We start from the raw sequence: 20476 nt of genomic DNA, 5'->3' as shown, positions 1-20476 counted from the left end.
CCAGTGCCGCCCGTCTGCCCAGTGCCGCCAGTGCCGCCCGTCTGCCCAGCGCCGCCAGTGCCGCCCGTCTGCCCAGCGCCGCCAGTGCCGCCCGTCTGCCAGGAGCCGCCAATGCCGCCCGTCAGCCAGGAGCCGCCAGTGCCGCCCGTCAGCCAGGAGCCGCCAGTGCCGCCCGTCAGCCAGGGGCCGCCAGTGCCGCCAGTCAGCCAGGGGCCGCCAGTGCCGCCAGTCAGCCAGGGGCCGCCAGTGCCGCCAGTCAACCAGGGGCCGCCAGTGCCGCCCGTCAGCCAGGGGCCGCCAGTCAGCCAGGGGCCGCCAGTGCCGCCAGTCAACCAGGGGCCGCCAGTGCCGCCAGTCAGCCAGGGGCCGCTAGAGCCCCTCCGCCCGGAGCAGCTGCCCCTCCGTCCCGAGCAGCTGCCCCTCTGTCCCGAGCAGCTGTCCCTCTGTCCCGAGCAGCTGTCCCTCTGTCCCGAGCAGCTGTCCCTCTGTCCCGAGCAGCTGCTTCACCTCTGTCCCGAGCTGCCCCTCTGTCCCAAGCAGCCCCTCTGTCCAGTGGGGTCATTGAGAGGGGTGGGCATGGTGAGTAAGCCACGGAGGCGGACAATAAGGCGGACTAAGACAATGGCGAAGTGGGGTCCGCGTCCCGCGCCAGAGCCGCCACCGCGGACAGACGCCCACCCAGACCCTCCCCTATAGGTCAAGGTTTTGCGGCCGGAGTCCGCACCTTTGGGGGGGGGGTACTGTCACGTTCTGACCTCTATTTCCTTTGTTTTGCATTTATTTAGTATGGTCAGGGCGTGAGTTGGGTGGGCAGTCTATGTTTGTTTTTCTATGTTTTGGGGCAGTTCTATGTTTTCGGCCTAGTATGGTTCTCAATCAGAGGCAGGTGTCATTAGTTGTCTCTGATTGAGAATCATACTTAGGTAGCCTGGGTTTCACTGTGTGTTTGTGGGTGATTGTTCCTGTCTTTGTGTAGTATTCACCAGATAGGCTGTATTAGGTTTTGAGTTCTCACGTTTCTTGTTTTTTCGTTAGTTTGTTCATGTATAGTGTCGTGAATAAAATACAATGAACAACCACCACGCTGCGCTTTGGTCCGCCTCTACTTCACAAGAAGAGAATCGTTTCTCTCTCGCTCTCTCGCTCTCTCGCTCTCTCGCTCTCTCACACACACACACAGGGGCCAGGCCACTCACACATATCTGGTTGGTGATATGTCATATGACCATAGCTGGAACTGATTACATATCTGTAATTAAATGGAGCCTTAGTGTTGAGGAGGGTGAGGAATGAAATCTAAATGTACAAGGCAAGATATCCAATAATGTCAAATGTGCACCTAAATGTAAAAGGCATGAGATTCTGCAATTTAAACAAGATTGGCAGACCCTTATTCTATTACAGGGCCTTGGAACCCGACTGTCTTATTCTATTACAGGGCCTTGGAACCCGACTGTCTTATTCTATTACAGGGCCTTGGAACCCGACTGTCTTATTCTATTACAGGGCCTTGGAACCCGACTGTCTTATTCTATTACAGGGCCTTGGAACCCGACTGTCTTATTCTATTACAGGGCCTTGGAACCCGACTGTCTTATTCTATTACAGGGCCTTGGAACCCGACTGTCTTATTCTATTACAGGGCCTTGGAACCCGACTGTCTTATTCTATTACAGGGCCTTGGAACCCGACTGTCTTATTCTATTACAGGGCCTTGGAACCCGACTGTCTTATTCTATTACAGGGCCTTGGAACCCGACTGTCTTATTCTATTACAGGGCCTTGGAACCCGACTGTCTTATTCTATTACAGGGCCTTGGAACCCGACTGTCTTATTCTATTACAGGGCCTTGGAACCCGACTGTCTTATTCTATTACAGGGCCTTGGAACCCGACTGTCTTATTCTATTACAGGGCCTTGGAACCCGACTGTCTTATTCTATTACAGGGCCTTGGAACCCGACTGTCTTATTCTATTACAGGGCCTTGGAACCCGACTGTCTTATTCTATTACAGGGCCTTGGAACCCGACTGTCTTATTCTATTACAGGGCCTTGGAACCCGACTGTCTTATTCTATTACAGGGCCTTGGAACCCGACTGTCTTATTCTATTACAGGGCCTTGGAACCCGACTGTCTTATTCTATTACAGGGCCTTGGAACCCGACTGTCTTATTCTATTACAGGGCCTTGGAACCCGACTGTCTTATTCTATTACAGGGCCTTGGAACCCGACTGTCTTATTCTATTACAGGGCCTTGGAACCGACTGTCTTATTCTATTACAGGGCCTTGGAACCCGACTGTCTTATTCTATTACAGGGCCTTGGAACCCGACTGTCTTATTCTATTACAGGGCCTTGGAACCCGACTGTCTTATTCTATTACAGGGCCTTGGAACCCGACTGTCTTATTCTATTACAGGGCCTTGGAACCCGACTGTCTTATTCTATTACAGGGCCTTGGAACCCGACTGTCTTATTCTATTACAGGGCCTTGGAACCCGACTGTCTTATTCTATTACAGGGCCTTGGAACCCGACTGTCTTATTCTATTACAGGGCCTTGGAACCCGACTGTCTTATTCTATTACAGGGCCTTGGAACCCGACTGTCTTATTCTATTACAGGGCCTTGGAACCGCATCAAAATTCTTCTGCGAATTTGAACGGATTCAACTTTTTTTCCCCTTAAGGGTTTGGATAGATTTATGGCTGGTTGTAATGATATTAGACTTGGTGGAAGCTGGCTCTTTAAACATGTAGAGTTGAGTTATTATGCCAGACATCAATAATGATTAGATTACTTTAGAAAGACCGTACTTCACCTTTGTCCCAGCTGGCCCCTTTGGCTGATGGATATTGATGAGAATCCATGACTTGGGAGAAAGAGACCCACTCATGATATTATAGATTGTGTCGTAAGTGTGTTTTTACTATCATAAAGACGCTCTTTTAATGTTCAAACTCTGTTCTGATATTTTACAGTCTATTATCAAATGGAAATGTATTAAAAATATAGTGCTGAGACTGAAAATGTTGACCGTATAGGCATTGTGATATGCCAACCTAAAGCAGTGCTGGAAACAGCCTCCACTAAGAACTTGTTGAGGACTTCTAAGACTTGTCCCTATGCACTAGACTTATCTCCTGGTACAATGCTTGTGGAACAAAAAACGTTGAATCAAGGAACGCAATGCCTATCCATAGCCTCTGTAATCCTCTTTAAGCCGCTCCACTTCTTATCATGTTTTACTCATATCACCTCAAGCAGAGGTGACGAGGGATTCAATTTGGAAAGTTTGCTACCTGAGCTTTGGTAATCCTCTGTCCATTTCTCACATTCTATCTAATGTGATGGAATATAATACCTCAGCCACAGAGTCTAGAATAGAGGAGGGAGGGAGGGAGGGAGGTTGATAACGGCTGCTAAAAAGACATGAGAGAGTGTCACAGCCCTCTGTTTGATTGCTTTAGATTCAGTTTAGAAACCATTCTCTCCCTCTCTACCTCTCCCTCGCTCACTCTTCCTCTCTCCCTCTATAACGGCCAAAGGAAGCTAAGGAGCACACCTTAAATATGAAACACACATCAGATCAGTCGAGCTGCTCAGTGGCGACCTGTCATTCAGGGCAGGTGAGCACCACCTGTTTAGCATTGACATTAATTAATGTCACATATACTTTTGTAAGCAATGTTTTTAACAAAATATTGAGTTAAAGCCACATACAAACATGGTTTATTTTCTCTCTCTCTCTCTCTCTCTCTCTCTCTCTCTCTCTCTCGCTCTCTCTCTCTTTCCTAATGTTTGTGTACGGTTCAAAAGTTAAAACTCATGTTGGCATTCATTATTATTGAAAGACAATGCGGTTCTTATTGACTTAACAAATCCACAAGGATTCATTAGAAACCACATTTGTTTCAGGTAGTCAGCCATATCAGCTATGGTTTTAAAAAGTCAGTAAATGTGGTTGAATGAACTGTTTCACTGCCAGACTCCACTGATAGCCAGGTCAGCAGTGCTAAGGATTCACTCCATGGTGCTGAAAAGAAAGCTCTGCTGTTGGGACAGCTTTATGTAGGCTCTAACAGTTTGTGGGCACCATTTGTCACCGTTATTGTCACGCCCTGACCTTAGAGAGCTTTTTATGTCTCTATTTTGGTTTGGTCAGGGTGTGATTTGGGTGGGCATTCTATGTTCATTTTTCTATGTTTTGTATTTCTTTGGCCGGGTATGGTTCTCAATCAGGGACAGCTGTCTATCGTTGTCTCTGATTGTGAACCATACTTAGGCAGCCTTTTCCCACCTGTGTTTTGTGGATAGTTATTTTCTGTTTTGTGTTTCTGCACCTGACAGAACTGTTCTTTGTCGTTTTGCTCTTTGTTATTTTGTTTCAGTGTTCAGTTTAAATACAGATCATGAACACTTACCACGCTGCGCTTTGGTCCGATCCTTCATACAACGACGACCGTTACAGTTATAGTGCAATTAATGTATTGTTTAGTGATGTGTTGTGGCTTTGCTGGCATGCATCTGCCGATTTTAGATTTACATGCTAAAATTGCCACTGGTGCTGCTTTCGCACAAGGAGAGAGTCCCTGTCTGACAGTGGCTGCTGGAGCAAACCGAGGGTAGAACAATAGAAGGACTGTGGATGTTAGGCTTGAACAATAAAGAGTCTAATTTTCTTCTGGGATCAACCCATTTAGTTTTCAATACACCGGTGATTACTGTATTCTTCCTGCATTCCCTCCTCAGTAAGCTATTTACAGGAAGGAGTCTGTTGAACAGAGGGAGTGATTTTCCTGCCTTTCTCTCTTTGGGTTTTCTTCTTCAAGCATGACTGTGATGAGACAAAGACAGAGAGTGGTCCCACTCCCTATAGGAGGGCCCATTTTTATGTCCTCTAATTAAGCTTCATTGACAATCTTTCAGTCAGAATGTACTCATCTGAAAGCATACAAACATGCATATTGCACCTCTCTCTCTCTCTCTCACACACACACACACACACACACACACACAAACCAAATGTTTGTTGTCAACGAAGGCTGTTGCAGAAAGGAAAATAGCTACAAGGTGTGCTCATGAGATATCATCATATTATATTCAATATTAATCAAATGGGCTCGCTCTTTAAATGGACGTTCCAGAGCCCTTAGACTACTGTGAGGCGCAGTCAACAATTCTTCAGTATGCCCAATCAGTCCTCGGTTGTTGGAGTTTTATCTTGACGGTTTACTCCTAAAGCCTTTATTTGTCTTTGAGGAGAGTAATGCATATAGATGTGACAAACAATAGAAGACGTTCTATTTAAAGTTATACTCATATTGTCCTTGACAACTGACTGTGAGGGGACACCACAGACTGTAGCCTGTAATGGAATTGCTTCATACTGCACCCTGGGAAAGAACAGAGTCATAAGGTTCTCATTATTTCACAAGCCAATCAAAAGATACCTGCGTCAAAAACAATCTCAACATACCACTTCTCTCCCATAATCATGAATCATGATCATCTACAAGCTCTGCATCTGTCTACCTCACCTGAGTCTGAAAATAAATGTATCGTCATTTAAAATGTCATAGTTTCTTTAGCATCTATAAATCTATATAAATACTCTCAATTTCCGTACAGTGGATTGGCTAAGCTCTGAGAGGACAGAGAGAGACTTGGTGACTTTGAGTATCCTACTGCAGTTCACTGGCTGCCTGACTCCAGCAGTAATGATATGTCCCATAGAGAGAGAGCCCCAGGTACAGTGCAGAGGTCTCTCTCCTGGTCTATCTCCTCTAGTAGTCCTCTGGTGTCAGGTTGGACATGAGCCAGAGAGGGCCTGCCTAATGAGAGAGGGATGGGGGAGGAGAGAGGAGTGAGGGAGTGAGAGAGAGACAGAGAGAGAGCGGGCAAGGAATGGAGGTGAATGAGCTATGGTTGAGTGAGCATAGTAGAGAGAATGAGAGCGAGAGAAATAGAGAAGGAGAAAAAGGGCGAGAGAGACAAAGCCAGGAGAGAGGAGTGATTTGGATGTGGTATAGGAAAGGAAGACAGAGAGATGAGGGGTTAGTTATAGGCCTGGTAGTGGTGGGTGGTACAGCAGGGGGTGGACACGGACTGGACAATGTGTGCCTGCATTGAATAAGACCCCAATCACCTCCTGAAAGTGGATCAAGCTTCAGTGAGATCACCTTGCCTGGACCCTGCCTGGACGTGCTTCCCTGAACACCTGATCATTTGTCTGGGTCGAAGACACCCTTAACCCCCCCTCCATTCTATGTTTTCCACCATGCTCAGAGCACAAACCTTTCCTCCCTCGGTCAACAACCACTCAAAAAGTCAATGCATCGCTGTGTGTTTTCACTGATTGTACAAGAGAAGGTGTCACTCCTGTTATGATGAGAGGATTACGACATGGTAAAGATATATCCAAGGGCTTTGTGTAAGATCCATTCCATAGACTTCCGCTGGCATTCATTTCCTTGCCTTGATCACATGGATGGAAGCCAGGGCTAGATGTCCAGAGCATCCTGTAGAACAGTGTCCTGGACTGTGAGTGGGACTGAGGGATGATAGCCAAGACTCTTGTGTGGAAAACTCATTTCTATCCTGCTTTTGAATATTGTGTTAGATTGTTTACAGTCAAAAAGCTTTAACTAAGCAAGGCAGTGCCTGTTCTCCCTGTTACCCTGCCAACCCAAGTCAAGGACAAAAAAGTTGGAATACAGGAAATGTAATTCATTCAGTGTGAATGGTCACTGAGACCTTTCCTCAATGCTTGGTTTACCAATGACACAGGGTGTATGGAGAGTCCATTCTTTATACCACACGTGTCCAAACTCATTCCACAGAGGACCAGGTGCATGTTTTCACTCCTCCCTTGTGTTTGATTGATGAGTTAAGATCACTAATTAATAAGGAACTCCCCACACCTGGTTGTCTAGGTCTTAAATGAAAGGACTAAAAACCTGCGGACACTAGGCCCTCCATGGAATGAATTTGATACCACTGCTTTAGACGTTAATATAGAGCCTTGGCACGCAGACAGTGTATTCTCTCCAGGCATCTGTCACCTGGCCCTCTATCCCTGTGCAACTGTCCTCTTTTATATGACACTCATCTCACACTCATTTAGCTTATAGACATATTAAAATATCCCTATTAGTGTAATATTATTACTGTAAAACCCGAAGGAATGAAATCATGATGGACTACTGTCCTCTATCCTTGTCTGTCATTGGAGCCAGAGACAAAGACCCTTGATGGACCCCATGAAGAGTAGGTGCTGATTTAGCAACAGCTAATGGGGATCCTAATAAAATACTACAATTGTCTTGTTACACAGGTATTGTCACGACTTCCGCCGAAGTCGGTCCCTCTTCTTGTTCAGGCGGTGTTCGGCGGTCGACGTCACCGGCCTTCTAGCCATCGTCGATCCATTTTTCATTTTCCATTTGTTTTGTCTTTGTTTTACACACCTGGTTTCAATTCCCCAATTACATGTTCCTTATTTCCCCATGGTTTTTGTGAGTTGATTGTTTTATTTGTAAGTTCGGTCCGATGTTTGTGGCCTTGGTATTACTTCATGTATTTGGAAATTCTGAGTAAAATGTATTGTGTTACTCATCTCTGCTGTCCTGCGCCTGACTCCTCTGCACCAGCTACACCCAGAACCTTACAGGTATAAAGGCAACTTAAGGTACATTTCTATTGTTTTTCTGATATATTTGACTTGTAATGATGTCCAAAGTAATAATCAATTAACCCCCACTTCTGACATACTGCAGTGATGTAAAGTACTTAAGTAAATATACTTTGAAGTACTACTTATATAGTTTTTTTTGTTATCTGTACTTTGCTATTTTTATTTTTGACAACATTTACTTTTACTCCACTATATTCCTAAAGACAATAATGTATTTTTTAGTCCATACATTTTCCCTGACACCCAAAAGTACTCATTACATTTTGAATAGTTAGCGGGACAGAAAAATCCAACCACTTATCAAGAGGACATCCGTGGTCATCCCTAATACCTGATCTGGCAGATTCACTAAACACAAATGCTTTGCTGGTAAATTATGTCTGTGTTGGAGTGTGCGCCTGGCTAACCGTAAATTTAAAAAAACAAGAAAATCATGTGGTCTGGTTTGTTTAATATAAGGAATATGAAATGATTTATACTTTCCCTTTTGATACTTAAGTATATTTTAGCAATTACATTTACTTTTGATACTTAAGTATTTTTTAAACCAAATACTTTTAGACTTTTACTCAAATAGTATTTAACTGGGTGATTTTCACTTTTATTTGAGTCATTTTCTATTAAGGTATCTTTACTTTTACTCAACGATGACAATTGGGTACTTTTTGCACCACTGACATACTGTATGTTTGTATCTCCTGTTCAATCCCATACAGCAGCTAGTGATGGTTGTGTTTGTTTTGTTGTATGTTGTATTGTGTTGATGTTGATATTTTTCTGTATGTTGTATCATATTGTGTTGATGTTGTTATTTTTCTGTATGTTGTATTGTATTGTATTGATGTTGTTATTTTTCTGTATGTTGTATTGTATTGTATTGATGTTGTTATTTTTCTGTATGTTGTATTGTATTGATGTTGTTATTTTTCTGTATGTTGTATTGTATTGATGTTGTTATTTTTCTGTATGTTGTATTGTATTGATGTTGTTATTTTTCTGTATGTTGTATTGTGTTGATGTTGTTATTTTTCTGTATGTTGTATTGTATTGATGTTGTTATTTTTCTGTATGTTGTATTGTATTGATGTTGTTATTTTTCTGTATGTTGTATTGTATTGATGTTGTTATTTTTCTGTATGTTGTATTGTATTGTATTGATGTTGTTATTTTGCTGTATGTTGTATTGTATTGATGTTGTTATTTTTCTGTATGTTGTATTGTATTGTATTGATGTTGTTATTTTTCTGTATGTTGTATTGTGTTGATGTTGTTATTTTTCTGTATGTTGTATTGTATTGATGTTGTTATTTTTCTGTATGTTGTATTGTATTGTATTGATGTTGTTATTTTGCTGTATGTTGTATTGTATTGATGTTGTTATTTTTCTGTATGTTGTATTGTATTGTATTGATGTTGTTATTTTTCTGTATGTTGTATTGTGTTGATGTTGTTATTTTTCTGTATGTTGTATTGTATTGATGTTGTTATTTTTCTGTATGTTGTATTGTATTGTATTGATGTTGTTATTTTTCTGTATGTTGTATTGTATTGATGTTGTTATTTTTCTGTATGTTGTATTGTATTGTATTGATGTTGTTATTTTTCTGTATGTTGTATTGTATTGATGTTGTTATTTTTCTGTATGTTGTATTGTATTGTATTGATGTTGTTATTTTTCTGTATGTTGTATTGTATTGATGTTGTTATTTTGCTGTATGTTGTATTGTGTTGATGTTGTTATTTTTCTGTATGTTGTATTGTATTGTATTGATGTTGTTATTTTTCTGTATGTTGTATTGTATTGATGTTGTTATTTTTCTGTATGTTGTATTGTATTGATGTTGTTATTTTTCTGTATGTTGTATTGTGTTGATGTTGTTATTTTTCTGTATGTTGTATTGTATTGATGTTGTTATTTTTCTGTATGTTGTATTGTGTTGATGTTGTTATTTTTCTGTATGTTGTATTGTATTGATGTTGTTATTTTTCTGTATGTTGTATTGTATTGTATTGATGTTGTTATTTTTCTGTATGTTGTATTGTATTGTATTGATGTTGTTATTTTGCTTTATGTTCTATTGTATTGTGTTGATGTTCACAGGGCTCCCTTGAGAATGAGACCCTGGTCTCAATGGTGCGCCCCCCTTTCTAAATCAAAGATTTTTAAAAACAAAAGCAAAAAAAAAAAGAATTTGATGGATACTATCTTCTTCTCCTGCATAGCTAGGCCCTCTAGTGGTATTTCCTAGACATACAAGATGAGATTATTCAAGTTGAGACATTCAAGATGATACCATCAGGATGAGACATTCAATGAGACATTCAAGATGAGACATTCAAGGTGAGACATTCAGGATGATATAATCAAATGAGATATTCAGGATGATACCATCAAGATGAGACATTCAGGATGATACCATCAAGATGAGACATTCAGGGTGATACCATCAAGATGAGACATTCAAAATAATACCATCAAGATGAGATATTCAAGATGAGACATTCAAGATGATACCATCAGGATGAGACATTCAATGAGACATTCAAGATGAGACATTCAAGGTGAGACATTCAGGATGATATAATCAAATGAGATATTCAGGATGATACCATCAAGATGAGACATTCAGGATGATACCATCAAGATGAGACATTCAGGGTGATACCATCAAGATGAGACATTCAAGATGATACCATCAAGATGAGACGTTTAGGATGATACCATCAAAATGAGACATTCAGGATGATACCATCAAGATGAGACATTCAAGATGATACCATCAAGATGAGACATTCAGGATGTTACCATCAAGATGAGACATTCAGGATGATACCATCAAGATGAGACATTCAAGATGATACCATCAAGATGAGACGTTCAGGATGATACCATCAAGATGAGACATTCAGGATGATACCATCAAGATGAGACATTCAGGGTGATACCATCAAGATGAGACATTCAAGATGATACCATCAAGATGAGACATTTAGGATGATACCATCAAGATGAGACATTCAGGATGATACCATCAAGATGAGACATTCAAGATGATACCATCAAGATGAGACATTCAGGATGTTACCATCAAGATGAGACATTCAGGATGATACCATCAAGATGAGACATTCAAGATGATACCATCAAGATGAGACGTTCAGGATGATACCATCAAGATGAGACATTCAGGATGATACCATCAAGATGAGACATTCAAGATGATACCATCAAGATGAGACGTTCAGGATGATACCATCAAGATGAGACATTCAAGATGATACCATCAAGATGAGACGTTCAGGGTGATACCATCAAGATGAGACATTCAGGGTGAGACATTCAGGATGATACCATCAAGATGAGACATTCAGGATGATACCATCAAGATGAGACATTCAGGATGATACCATCAAGATGAGACATTCAGGATGATACCATCAAGATTAGACATTCAGGATGATACCATCAAGATGAGACATTCAGGATGATACCATCAAGATGAGACATTCAGGGTGATACCATCAAGATGAGACAATCGAGATGAGACATTCAGGATGATACCATCACGATGAGACAGTCAAGATGAGACATTCAGGTTGATACCATCAATATGAGACATTAAGGATGATACCATCAAGATGAGACATTCAAGATGATACCATCAAGATGAGACATTCAGGATTATACCATCAATATGAGATATTCAAGATGAGACATTCAAGATGAGACATTCAAGATGATACCATCAAGATGATACATTCAGGATGATACCATCAATATGAGACATTCAGGATTATACCATCAAGATGAGACATTCAAGATGAGACATTCAAGATGATACCATCAAATGAGACAATCAAGATGAGACTTTCAAGATGAGACATTTGTCAGGTGCGTGAATGAGGACCCAAAAGCGAATTAACAAAACAGAGTTTCTTTAATGACGAAACACATGTAGGCTCAGATGGACAGGCAGATTCCGACAGGACAGGACAAGGTTAGATGAACTGGCAGATTCCGAAAGGACAGGACAAGGTTGCAGCAAACACGACGATAGTCTGGTTCAGGCATGAGAAACACAAACGAGAATCCGACAAAGACAGGAGCAGGAACAGAGAGAGATATAGAGACCTAATCAGAGGGAAAAAGGGAACAGGTGGGAAAAGGGGTGAACGAGGTAGTTAGAGAAGACAAGGAACAGCTGGGGGAAAGAGGGGAAGAAAAGGTAACCTAATACGACCAGCAGAGGGAGACAGGGTGAAGAGAAAGAACAGGAACAAGACACAACATGACAATACATGACAGTACCCCCCCACTCACCGAGCGCCTCCTGGCGCACTCGAGGAGGAAACCTGGCGGCAACGGAGGAAATCATCGATCAGCGAACGGTCCAGCACGTCCCGAGAGGGAACCCAACTCCTTTCCTCAGGACCGTACCCCTCCCAATCCACTAGGTACTGATGACCACGGCCCCGAGGACGCATGTCCAAAATCTTACGGACCCTGTAGATAGGTGCGCCCTCGACAAGGATGGGGGGAGGGGGGGGAAGACGAGCGGGAGCGCGAAGAACGGGCTTAACACAGGAGACATGGAAGACCGGGTGGACGCGACGAAGATATCGCGGAAGAAGAAGTCGCACTGCGACAGGATTAATGATCTGAGAAATACGGAACGGACCAATGAACCGCGGGGTCAGCTTGCGAGAAGCTGTCTTAAGGGGAAGGTTCTGAGTGGAGAGCCAAACTCTCTGACCGCGACAATATCTAGGACTCTTAGTTCTACGCTTATTAGCGGCTCTCACAGTCTGCCCCCTATAACGGCAAAGTGCAGACCTGACCCTCTTCCAGGTGCGCTCGCAACGTTGGACAAAAGCCTGAGCGGAGGGGACGCTGGACTCGGCGAACTGAGACGAGAACAGCGGAGGCTGGTACCCGAGGCTACTCTGAAAAGGAGATAGCCCGGTCGCAGATGAAGGAAGCGAGTTGTGGGCGTATTCTGCCCAGGGGAGCTGTTCTGACCAAGACGCAGGGTTACGAAAAGAAAGACTGCGTAAGATGCGACCAATAGTCTGATTGGCCCGTTCTGCTTGACCGTTAGACTGGGGGTGAAAGCCGGAAGAGAGACTGACGGAAGCCCCAATCAAACGGCAAAACTCCCTCCAAAATTGAGACGTGAATTGCGGACCCCTGTCCGAAATGACGTCTGACGGAAGGCCATGAATTCTGAAAACATTCTCGATGATGATTTGTGCCGTCTCTTTAGCAGAAGGAAGCTTAGCAAGGGGAATAAAATGAGCCGCCTTAGAGAACCTATCGACAACCGTAAGAATAACAGTCTTCCCCGCTGACGAAGGCAGTCCGGTGATAAAATCTAAGGCGATGTGAGACCACGGTCGAGAGGGAATGGGAAGCGGCCTGAGACGGCCGGCAGGAGGGGAGTTACCGGACTTAGTCTGCGCGCAGACCGAACAAGCAGCCACGAAACGACGCGTGTCATGCTCCCGGGTGGGCCACCAAAAACGCTGGCGAATGGAAGCAAGCGTACCCCGAACGCCAGGGTGGCCGGCTAACTTGGCAGAGTGAGCCCACTGAAGAACGGCCAGACGAGTAGGAACGGGAACGAAAAGAAGGTTCCTAGGACAAGCGCGCGGCGACGGAGTGTGAGTGAGTGCTTGCTTTACCTGCCTCTCAATTCCCCAGACAGTCAACCCGACAACACGCCCCTCAGGGAGAATCCCCTCGGGGTCAGTGGAGGCTACTGAAGAACTGAAGAGACGAGATAAAGCATCAGGCTTGGTGTTCTTAGAGGCCGGACGATAAGAAATCACGAACTCGAAACGAGCGAAAAACAGCGCCCAACGAGCCTGACGCGCATTAAGTCGTTTGGCAGAACGGATGTACTCAAGGTTCCTATGGTCAGTCCAAACGACAAAAGGAACGGTCGCCCCCTCCAACCACTGTCGCCATTCGCCTAGGGCTAAGCGGATGGCGAGCAGTTCGCGGTTTCCCACATCATAGTTACGTTCCGACGGCGACAGGCGATGAGAAAAATACGCGCAAGGGTGGACCTTGTCGTCAGAGAGGGAGCGCTGAGAAAGAATGGCTCCCACGCCCACCTCTGACGCATCAACCTCGACAACGAACTGTCTAGAGACGTCAGGTGTAACAAGGATAGGTGCGGAAGTAAAACGATTCTTGAGGAGATCGAAAGCTCCCTGGGCGGAAACGGACCACTTAAAGCACGTCTTGACAGAAGTAAGGGCTGTGAGAGGAGCTGCCACCTGACCGAAATTACGGATGAAACGACGATAGAAGTTCGCGAAGCCGAGAAAGCTCTGCAGCTCGACGCGTGACTTAGGGACGGGCCAATCAATGACAGCTTGGACCTTAGCGGGATCCATCTTAATGCCTTCAGCGGAAATAACAGAACCGAGAAATGTGACGGAGGAGGCATGAAAAGTGCACTTCTCAGCCTTCACAAAAAGACAATTCTCTAAAAGGCGCTGGAGGACACGTCGAACGTGCTGAACATGAATCTGGAGTGACGGTGAAAAAATCAGGATATCGTCAAGGTAAACGAAAACAAAGATGTTCAGCATGTCTCTCAGGACGTCATTGACTAATGCCTGAAAGACAGCTGGAGCGTTAGCGAGGCCAAAAGGAAGAACCCGGTATTCAAAGTGCCCTAACGGAGTGTTAAATGCCGTCTTCCACTCGTCCCCCTCCCTGATGCGCACGAGATGGTAAGCGTTACGAAGGTCCAACTTAGTGAAAAACCTGGCTCCCTGCAGGATCTCGAAGGCTGAAGACATAAGAGGAAGCGGATAACGATTCTTCACTGTTATGTCATTCAGCCCTCGATAATCTATGCAGGGACGCAGAGACCCGTCCTTCTTCTTGACAAAAAAAAACCCCGCTCCGGCGGGAGAGGAGGAGGGGACTATGGTACCGGCGTCAAGAGCTACAGACAAATAATCTTCGAGAGCCTTACGTTCGGGAGCCGACAGAGAGTATAGTCTACCCCGGGGGGGAGTGGTTCCCGGAAGGAGATCAATACTACAATCATACGACCGGTGTGGAGGAAGAGAGGTGGCCCTGGACCGACTGAACACCGTGCGCAGATCGTGATATTCCTCCGGCACCCCTGTCAAATCACCAGGCTCCTCCTGTGAAGAAGAGACAGAGGAAACAGGAGGGATAGCAGACATTAAACATTTCACATGACAAGAGACGTTCCAGGAGAGGATAGAATTACTAGACCAATTAATAGAAGGATTATGACAAACTAGCCAGGGATGGCCCAAAACAACAGGTGTAAAAGGTGAACGAAAAATCAAAAAAGAAATGGTTTCGCTATGATTACCAGAGACAGTGAGGGTTAAAGGTAGCGTCTCACGCTGAATCCTGGGGAGAGGACTACCATCCAAAGCGAACAAGGCCGTGGGCTCCCTTAACTGTCTGAGAGGAATGTCATGTTCCCGAGCCCAGGTCTCGTCCATAAAACAGCCCTCCGCCCCAGAGTCTATCAAGGCACTGCAGGAAGCTGACGAACCGGTCCAGCGTAGATGGACCGACAAGGTAGTGCAGGATCTTGAAGGAGAGACAGGAGTAGTAGCGCTCACCAGTAGCCCTCCGCTTACTGATGAGCTCTGGCTTTTACTGGACATGAAGTGACAAAATGACCAGCGGAACCGCAATAGAGACAGAGGCGGTTGGTGATTCTCCGTTCCCTCTCTTTAGTCGAGATGCGGATACCTCCCAGCTGCATAGGCTCAGCACCCGAGCCGGCAGAGGAAGATGGTAGTGATGCGGAGAGGGGGGCAACGGAGAACGCGAGCTCCTTTCCACGAGCTCGGTGACGAAGATCAACCCGTCGCTCTATGCGAATAGCGAGTTCAATCAAGGAATCCACGCTGGAAGGAACCTCCCGGGAGAGAATCTCATCCTTTACCTCCGCGCGGAGACCCTCCAGAAAACGAGCGAGCAAAGCCGGCTCGTTCCAGTCACTGGAGGCAGCAAGAGTGCGAAACTCAATAGAGTAGTCTGTTATGGATCGATTACCTTGACATAGGGAAGACAGGACCCTGGAAGCTTCCTCCCCAAAAACAGATCGATCAAAAACCCGTATCATCTCCTCCTTAAAGTCCTGATACTGGTTAGTACACTCAGCCCTTGCCTCCCAGATTGCCGTGCCCCACTCACGAGCCCGTCCAGTAAGGAGAGATATGACGTAGGCGATACGAGCAGTGCTCCTGGAGTAAGTGTTGGGCTGGAGAGAAAACACAATATCACACTGGGTGAGGAACGAGCGGCATTCAGTGGGCTCCCCAGAGTAACACGGCGGGTTATTGATTCTGGGCTCCGGAGATTCGAAAGCCCTGGAAGTGGCCGGTGGATCGAGGCGGAGATGGTGAACCTGTTCTGTGAGGTTGGAGACTTGGGCGGCCAGGGTCTCAACGGCATGTCGAGCAGCAGACAATTCCTGCTCGTGTCTGCCTAGCATCGCTCCCTGGATCTCGACGGCTGAGTGGAGAGGATCCGAAGTCGCTGGGTCCATTCTTGGTCGGATTCTTCTGTCAGGTGCGTGAATGAGGACCCAAAAGCAAATTAACAAAACAGAGTTTCTTTAATGACGAAACACATGTAGGCTCAGATGGACAGGCAGATTCCGACAGGACAGGACAAGGTTAGATGAACTGGCAGATTCCGACAGGACAGGACAAGGTTGCAGCAAACACGACGATAGTCTGGTTCAGGCATGAGAAACACAAACGAGAATCCGACAAAGACAGGAGCAGGAACAGAGAGAGATATAGAGACCTAATCAGAGGGAAAAAGGGAACAGGTGGGAAAAGGGGTGAACGAGGTAGTTAGAGAAGACAAGGAACAGCTGGGGGAAAGAGGGGAAGAAAAGGTAACCTAATACGACCAGCAGAGGGAGACAGGGTGAAGAGAAAGAACAGGAACAAGACACAACATGACAATACATGACAACATTCAAGATGATACCATCAAGATGAGACATTCAAGATGAGACATTCAAGATAAGACATACAAGATGTAACATTCAGGATGATACATTCAAGATGAGACATTCAAGATGAGACATTCAAGATGAGACATTCAAGATGAGACATTCAAGATGATACCATCAAGATGAGACTTTCAAGATGAGACATACAATATGTAACATTCAAGATGAGACATTCAAGATGAGACATTCAAGATGAGACATTCAAGATGAGACATTCAAGATGAGACATTCAAGATAAGACATACAAGATGTAACATTCAGGATGATACATTCAAGATGAGACATTCAAGAAGACATACAAGATGGCATGTACGCCGCCGACAGTAACATTTTAATGGGCAACACAGAAAAACCAAGCCCCTTTTGATATCATTGAAGATCAAAATGATACAAGACAAACCTAGGTTCACAAGAAGAAAAACTTTATTCATTTTCTTACTTACAAACATTTTCAAAAGTAACCTAAATAATGAAATTACTTCAACCTAAGATAGATTTGCTCATTGCAAATAATCCAACTGAAAATATATACCAAGCTCCGTTACATTTTCCTAAATAAGCAAAATATACAGGAGCAAAAACGAAGAAAAAGAATATCTCATGTATTTTTTCAATTTTTGTTGCTGCCGCCGTCCAGAAAGGAAGGAGGTCAAGGAGCAACAATGAGTTGTAAATACATGACAAACTTTCCTTGTATTATATGCACAAGAAAAAATACAAATAATAATTGCACATCATTCCCTTGTTATTGCATCAGTTGCATTTTAGTCTGTTTCAGTAGGTGTGTATACTCTGTCATATACGCCAGTGTAAATACAGTTTCAATACACTGTAACAACATGTGGATATTGAAGTTATTGAAAACACATTGGCATCACTATTTCAACAATTCAATATTCCTGCCTAGTCTGAATGCAATCGATGATGAGAAGCTGAACAGTTCTAAAAAGCGAGCCAAATAAAACAGACATTTTAACTTGCTTAAATGACAAACATTCCATTGAGTTACGAGCTATGACAAAGTTTTAAATTAAACGAATAACACAAACCCATAATGTCAAGGCTAGCACTACCACTTCAGTTTAACATCAAAATGTAAGAATTATTGCAGAATAATAATCAACTATGCATCGTTCAGTACATCAGTACAGCATTTGGTCCATTGACGTATCACCTTTATATGATGAAAGCGGTTGAAATTAGACCCAAAGTCAGGCTCAGCATATTGAAACCAAAACAGGGAGTTGCATGAAACAAACCAGTCTTACAGAATGAAAATCCAGACCAGGATGGTTTTTACTGTACTTGAAACCAGTTGGACAGTGAATGAATGACCTGTGTTGCGAGGATAACATTCAACGGCTGTTCATATGCATCAATGCTGAATATGACCTCAGCCCAGGCTTGCAAACATGCCATGTCACAACCGCCTATACTTTGAATAAGCTTGAGAATTGTTATGAAGGGAACTTTACATGTTTAATCCAAGCAAATATAGCCCAAACCTACCCTGAAATCCAATACAGTACACACAAAAAAAAACCTAGCTTAAATATCATGATCAACCAAAACAGTCATTATGATGCACCAAGAAACAATAAATAGAATTGCAATTTTTGTTTTTTAAATCACTTAAAACGAGCAACATGACTTTGTCATCTAATCTGTTGACATCATCGTAAAAGCATGATGACATTCAAAACCTAAAGCATTAAATAAACAATATTATAATAAAATAACATGATGGATGAACAATCGCGAATGTGGCGGCGTGGGGGTAAACACGTCCGCCCAGGCCCCACGGGTTCCCCCATGAACCCCGGAACATTCCATGGCCCATAAACATTTGGCTCCATCCAAACACCTATGGCCACGTCCCAATAATATCAAACAGCTTCCTCTCCTGGTCTCCTTTCCTTCAAGAGTAGTACATTGAAGCCTCTTTTATCTGTCGTGGACATGGGAGTGAAGGAGACGACGAAAGGAAGCCAACTAAGAGAATTTGGACACAGCAATAGTCTTAAGTCCAACTAATTCCTCACCCACTAGAGGCAGTCCACAGTATAACGAAGAGTTGAATTGTCTATTGCATGAGCGTAGCATAGCTGACTATGTGGTCACCCACAGTAGTCTTGGTTAAGAAATCGAGTAAACAATCATTTTAGTTTTCAGTCAGTTAGGATACAGTTTTTAGCCACTGATGACTCTTTTCTTGAGTAATTTCCTTTCATGCTTCTTAAATACTATAAATAGGGTTCCTGGAGGATGTGAGGGAGAGTTATTCATTTGGGGTGGTAGTAGGACTAGACGTGAATGGCAAAAAAACTCATGAAAATAATTGCGGAAAAGGTTTGGAGCAGTGGAGGCTGGTGGGAGGAGTTATAGGAGGACGGGCTCATTGTAATGGCTGGAATAGAATACATGGAACGGAGTCAAACACATCAAAGAAATGGAAACCACACCTTTGGCTATGTTCCATTAATTCCATTCCAGCCATTACAATGAGCCCATCCCCCAATAGCTCCTCCCATCAGCACTAACATAGCAACACCATAGGAACACTTACACCAAACTGGAATACTCAAATACATACAATACATTACTGAACACATGCAGTATAAGTCATAATGTAAAATACAAGAAATGAACATAGAAAGGAGGGCTCTAGGAGTGATACCATTGGCTCAAAGAGGTCATGTGATGCAGCAAAAAGTTATGGGTAGAGATCGGATTAGTAAGCAGATCAAAATAGAACGATTAAATGTACCTAAAAAGACCTCTTTTCAAAAGAGCATCATAAAGTAATCCTTGGGCTACATCCCACCATACTGTGCCGATAGCATCACCCAGCACCTAGAAAATAGAACAGTAGCATTTTTTTCCAATGTTTTAAAATTTTTACACATTTTTTTTTGTAAATTTTTTTTCAAACTGATATTGAAATCCTATTTTGTAACAGTAGCAGACAGAGTGATAGAGAGAGATAATTCAGAATAACACAATTTGATCCTAATGAACGTTCAACATGCTTCAACACTTGTCTAAAGGTCTAAAATCAACGAAAACAAAGACATTACTTATTTTTTCAGTTTCTCTGAAAGCAACAGCTCTCTTATTAGAGAGCGATCATGGTAGTAAGCTGGAGGGTCAAGGGAGTTGTTATCAGAGCCAGATTTATTAGTCTAGAGGGCATCATCATCAGGAGTTAGGTAGGAACATCATGTCTTCAGTGGTCAGGAGATGGAGGGAGCGGAGCAGAGGGAGTGGAGGCCGGCCGGGCTGGGTCCTTAGGATGTTGTCATGGAGGATGGGTCATTCCACATGGCCGCCACGTCTCTGAACCTGCCACAGGGCATGATGGGAAAGGGAGTGCATTATTGTTTCTGTCAAATTCTTTAGCTGAAGATAATGTAATAACAACAAACAGACAAACAGAGGATCCCTGGGACAACAGGTGAGCTATTGACCCCTTTGTCAATTGTAATGTGTGTGTGTGTCTGCCAGGACTCAGACCTTGCGTTGATGAGGTACTGGGCCAGGCTGATGTTGGCGGGGGTTCCTGTGATGGTGATCTGGCGCTCCGATGACCCTTCCATGGCGTTAGCAATTTTGATCTGCGCCCCAGACATCTGACGGATCTCGTTGATTTTGGTTCCCTGGCGCCCGATTATGCAGCCTATTAGCTGGGAAGAAGAGGCGGAGGGACTTAAAACAGGGGAATAGCAAAGTCTGAATGGAATTC

At 43.8% G+C, this 20476-nt stretch overlaps 1 protein-coding gene across 50 annotated transcripts in view; it reads right to left on the bottom strand.

Moving 5' to 3' along the window:
- Positions 1–17139: 17139 nt before the first annotated feature.
- LOC110495446 (poly(rC)-binding protein 3) overlaps positions 17140–20476 on the bottom strand; it is a 34293-nt gene continuing 30956 nt past the window's right edge. For 39 of the 50 annotated variants that reach the window (XR_016488328.1, XR_016488329.1, XR_016488330.1 and 36 more), the window contains 2 exons: positions 20248–20417; positions 17140–20076 (listed from right to left, as the gene is read on the bottom strand). Coding sequence is in view for 35 of the 50 variants with exons in the window: in XM_090207847.1 (XP_090063973.1) it covers positions 20022–20076; positions 20248–20417 (225 nt within the window). In the remaining 15 variants the exon portion in view is untranslated. The remainder of the gene's footprint in view (positions 20077–20247; positions 20418–20476) is intronic. The other 11 variants (XR_016488319.1, XR_016488323.1, XR_016488327.1 and 8 more) reach the window with 2 other exon arrangements.

The sequence above is a fragment of the Oncorhynchus mykiss genome, chromosome 18 (assembly GCF_057628025.1).
Source record: "Oncorhynchus mykiss isolate SJ-2025 chromosome 18, ASM5762802v1, whole genome shotgun sequence".
Lineage (NCBI taxonomy): Eukaryota > Metazoa > Chordata > Actinopteri > Salmoniformes > Salmonidae > Oncorhynchus > Oncorhynchus mykiss.
This window is presented reverse-complemented; position numbering and strand designations above follow the sequence as displayed.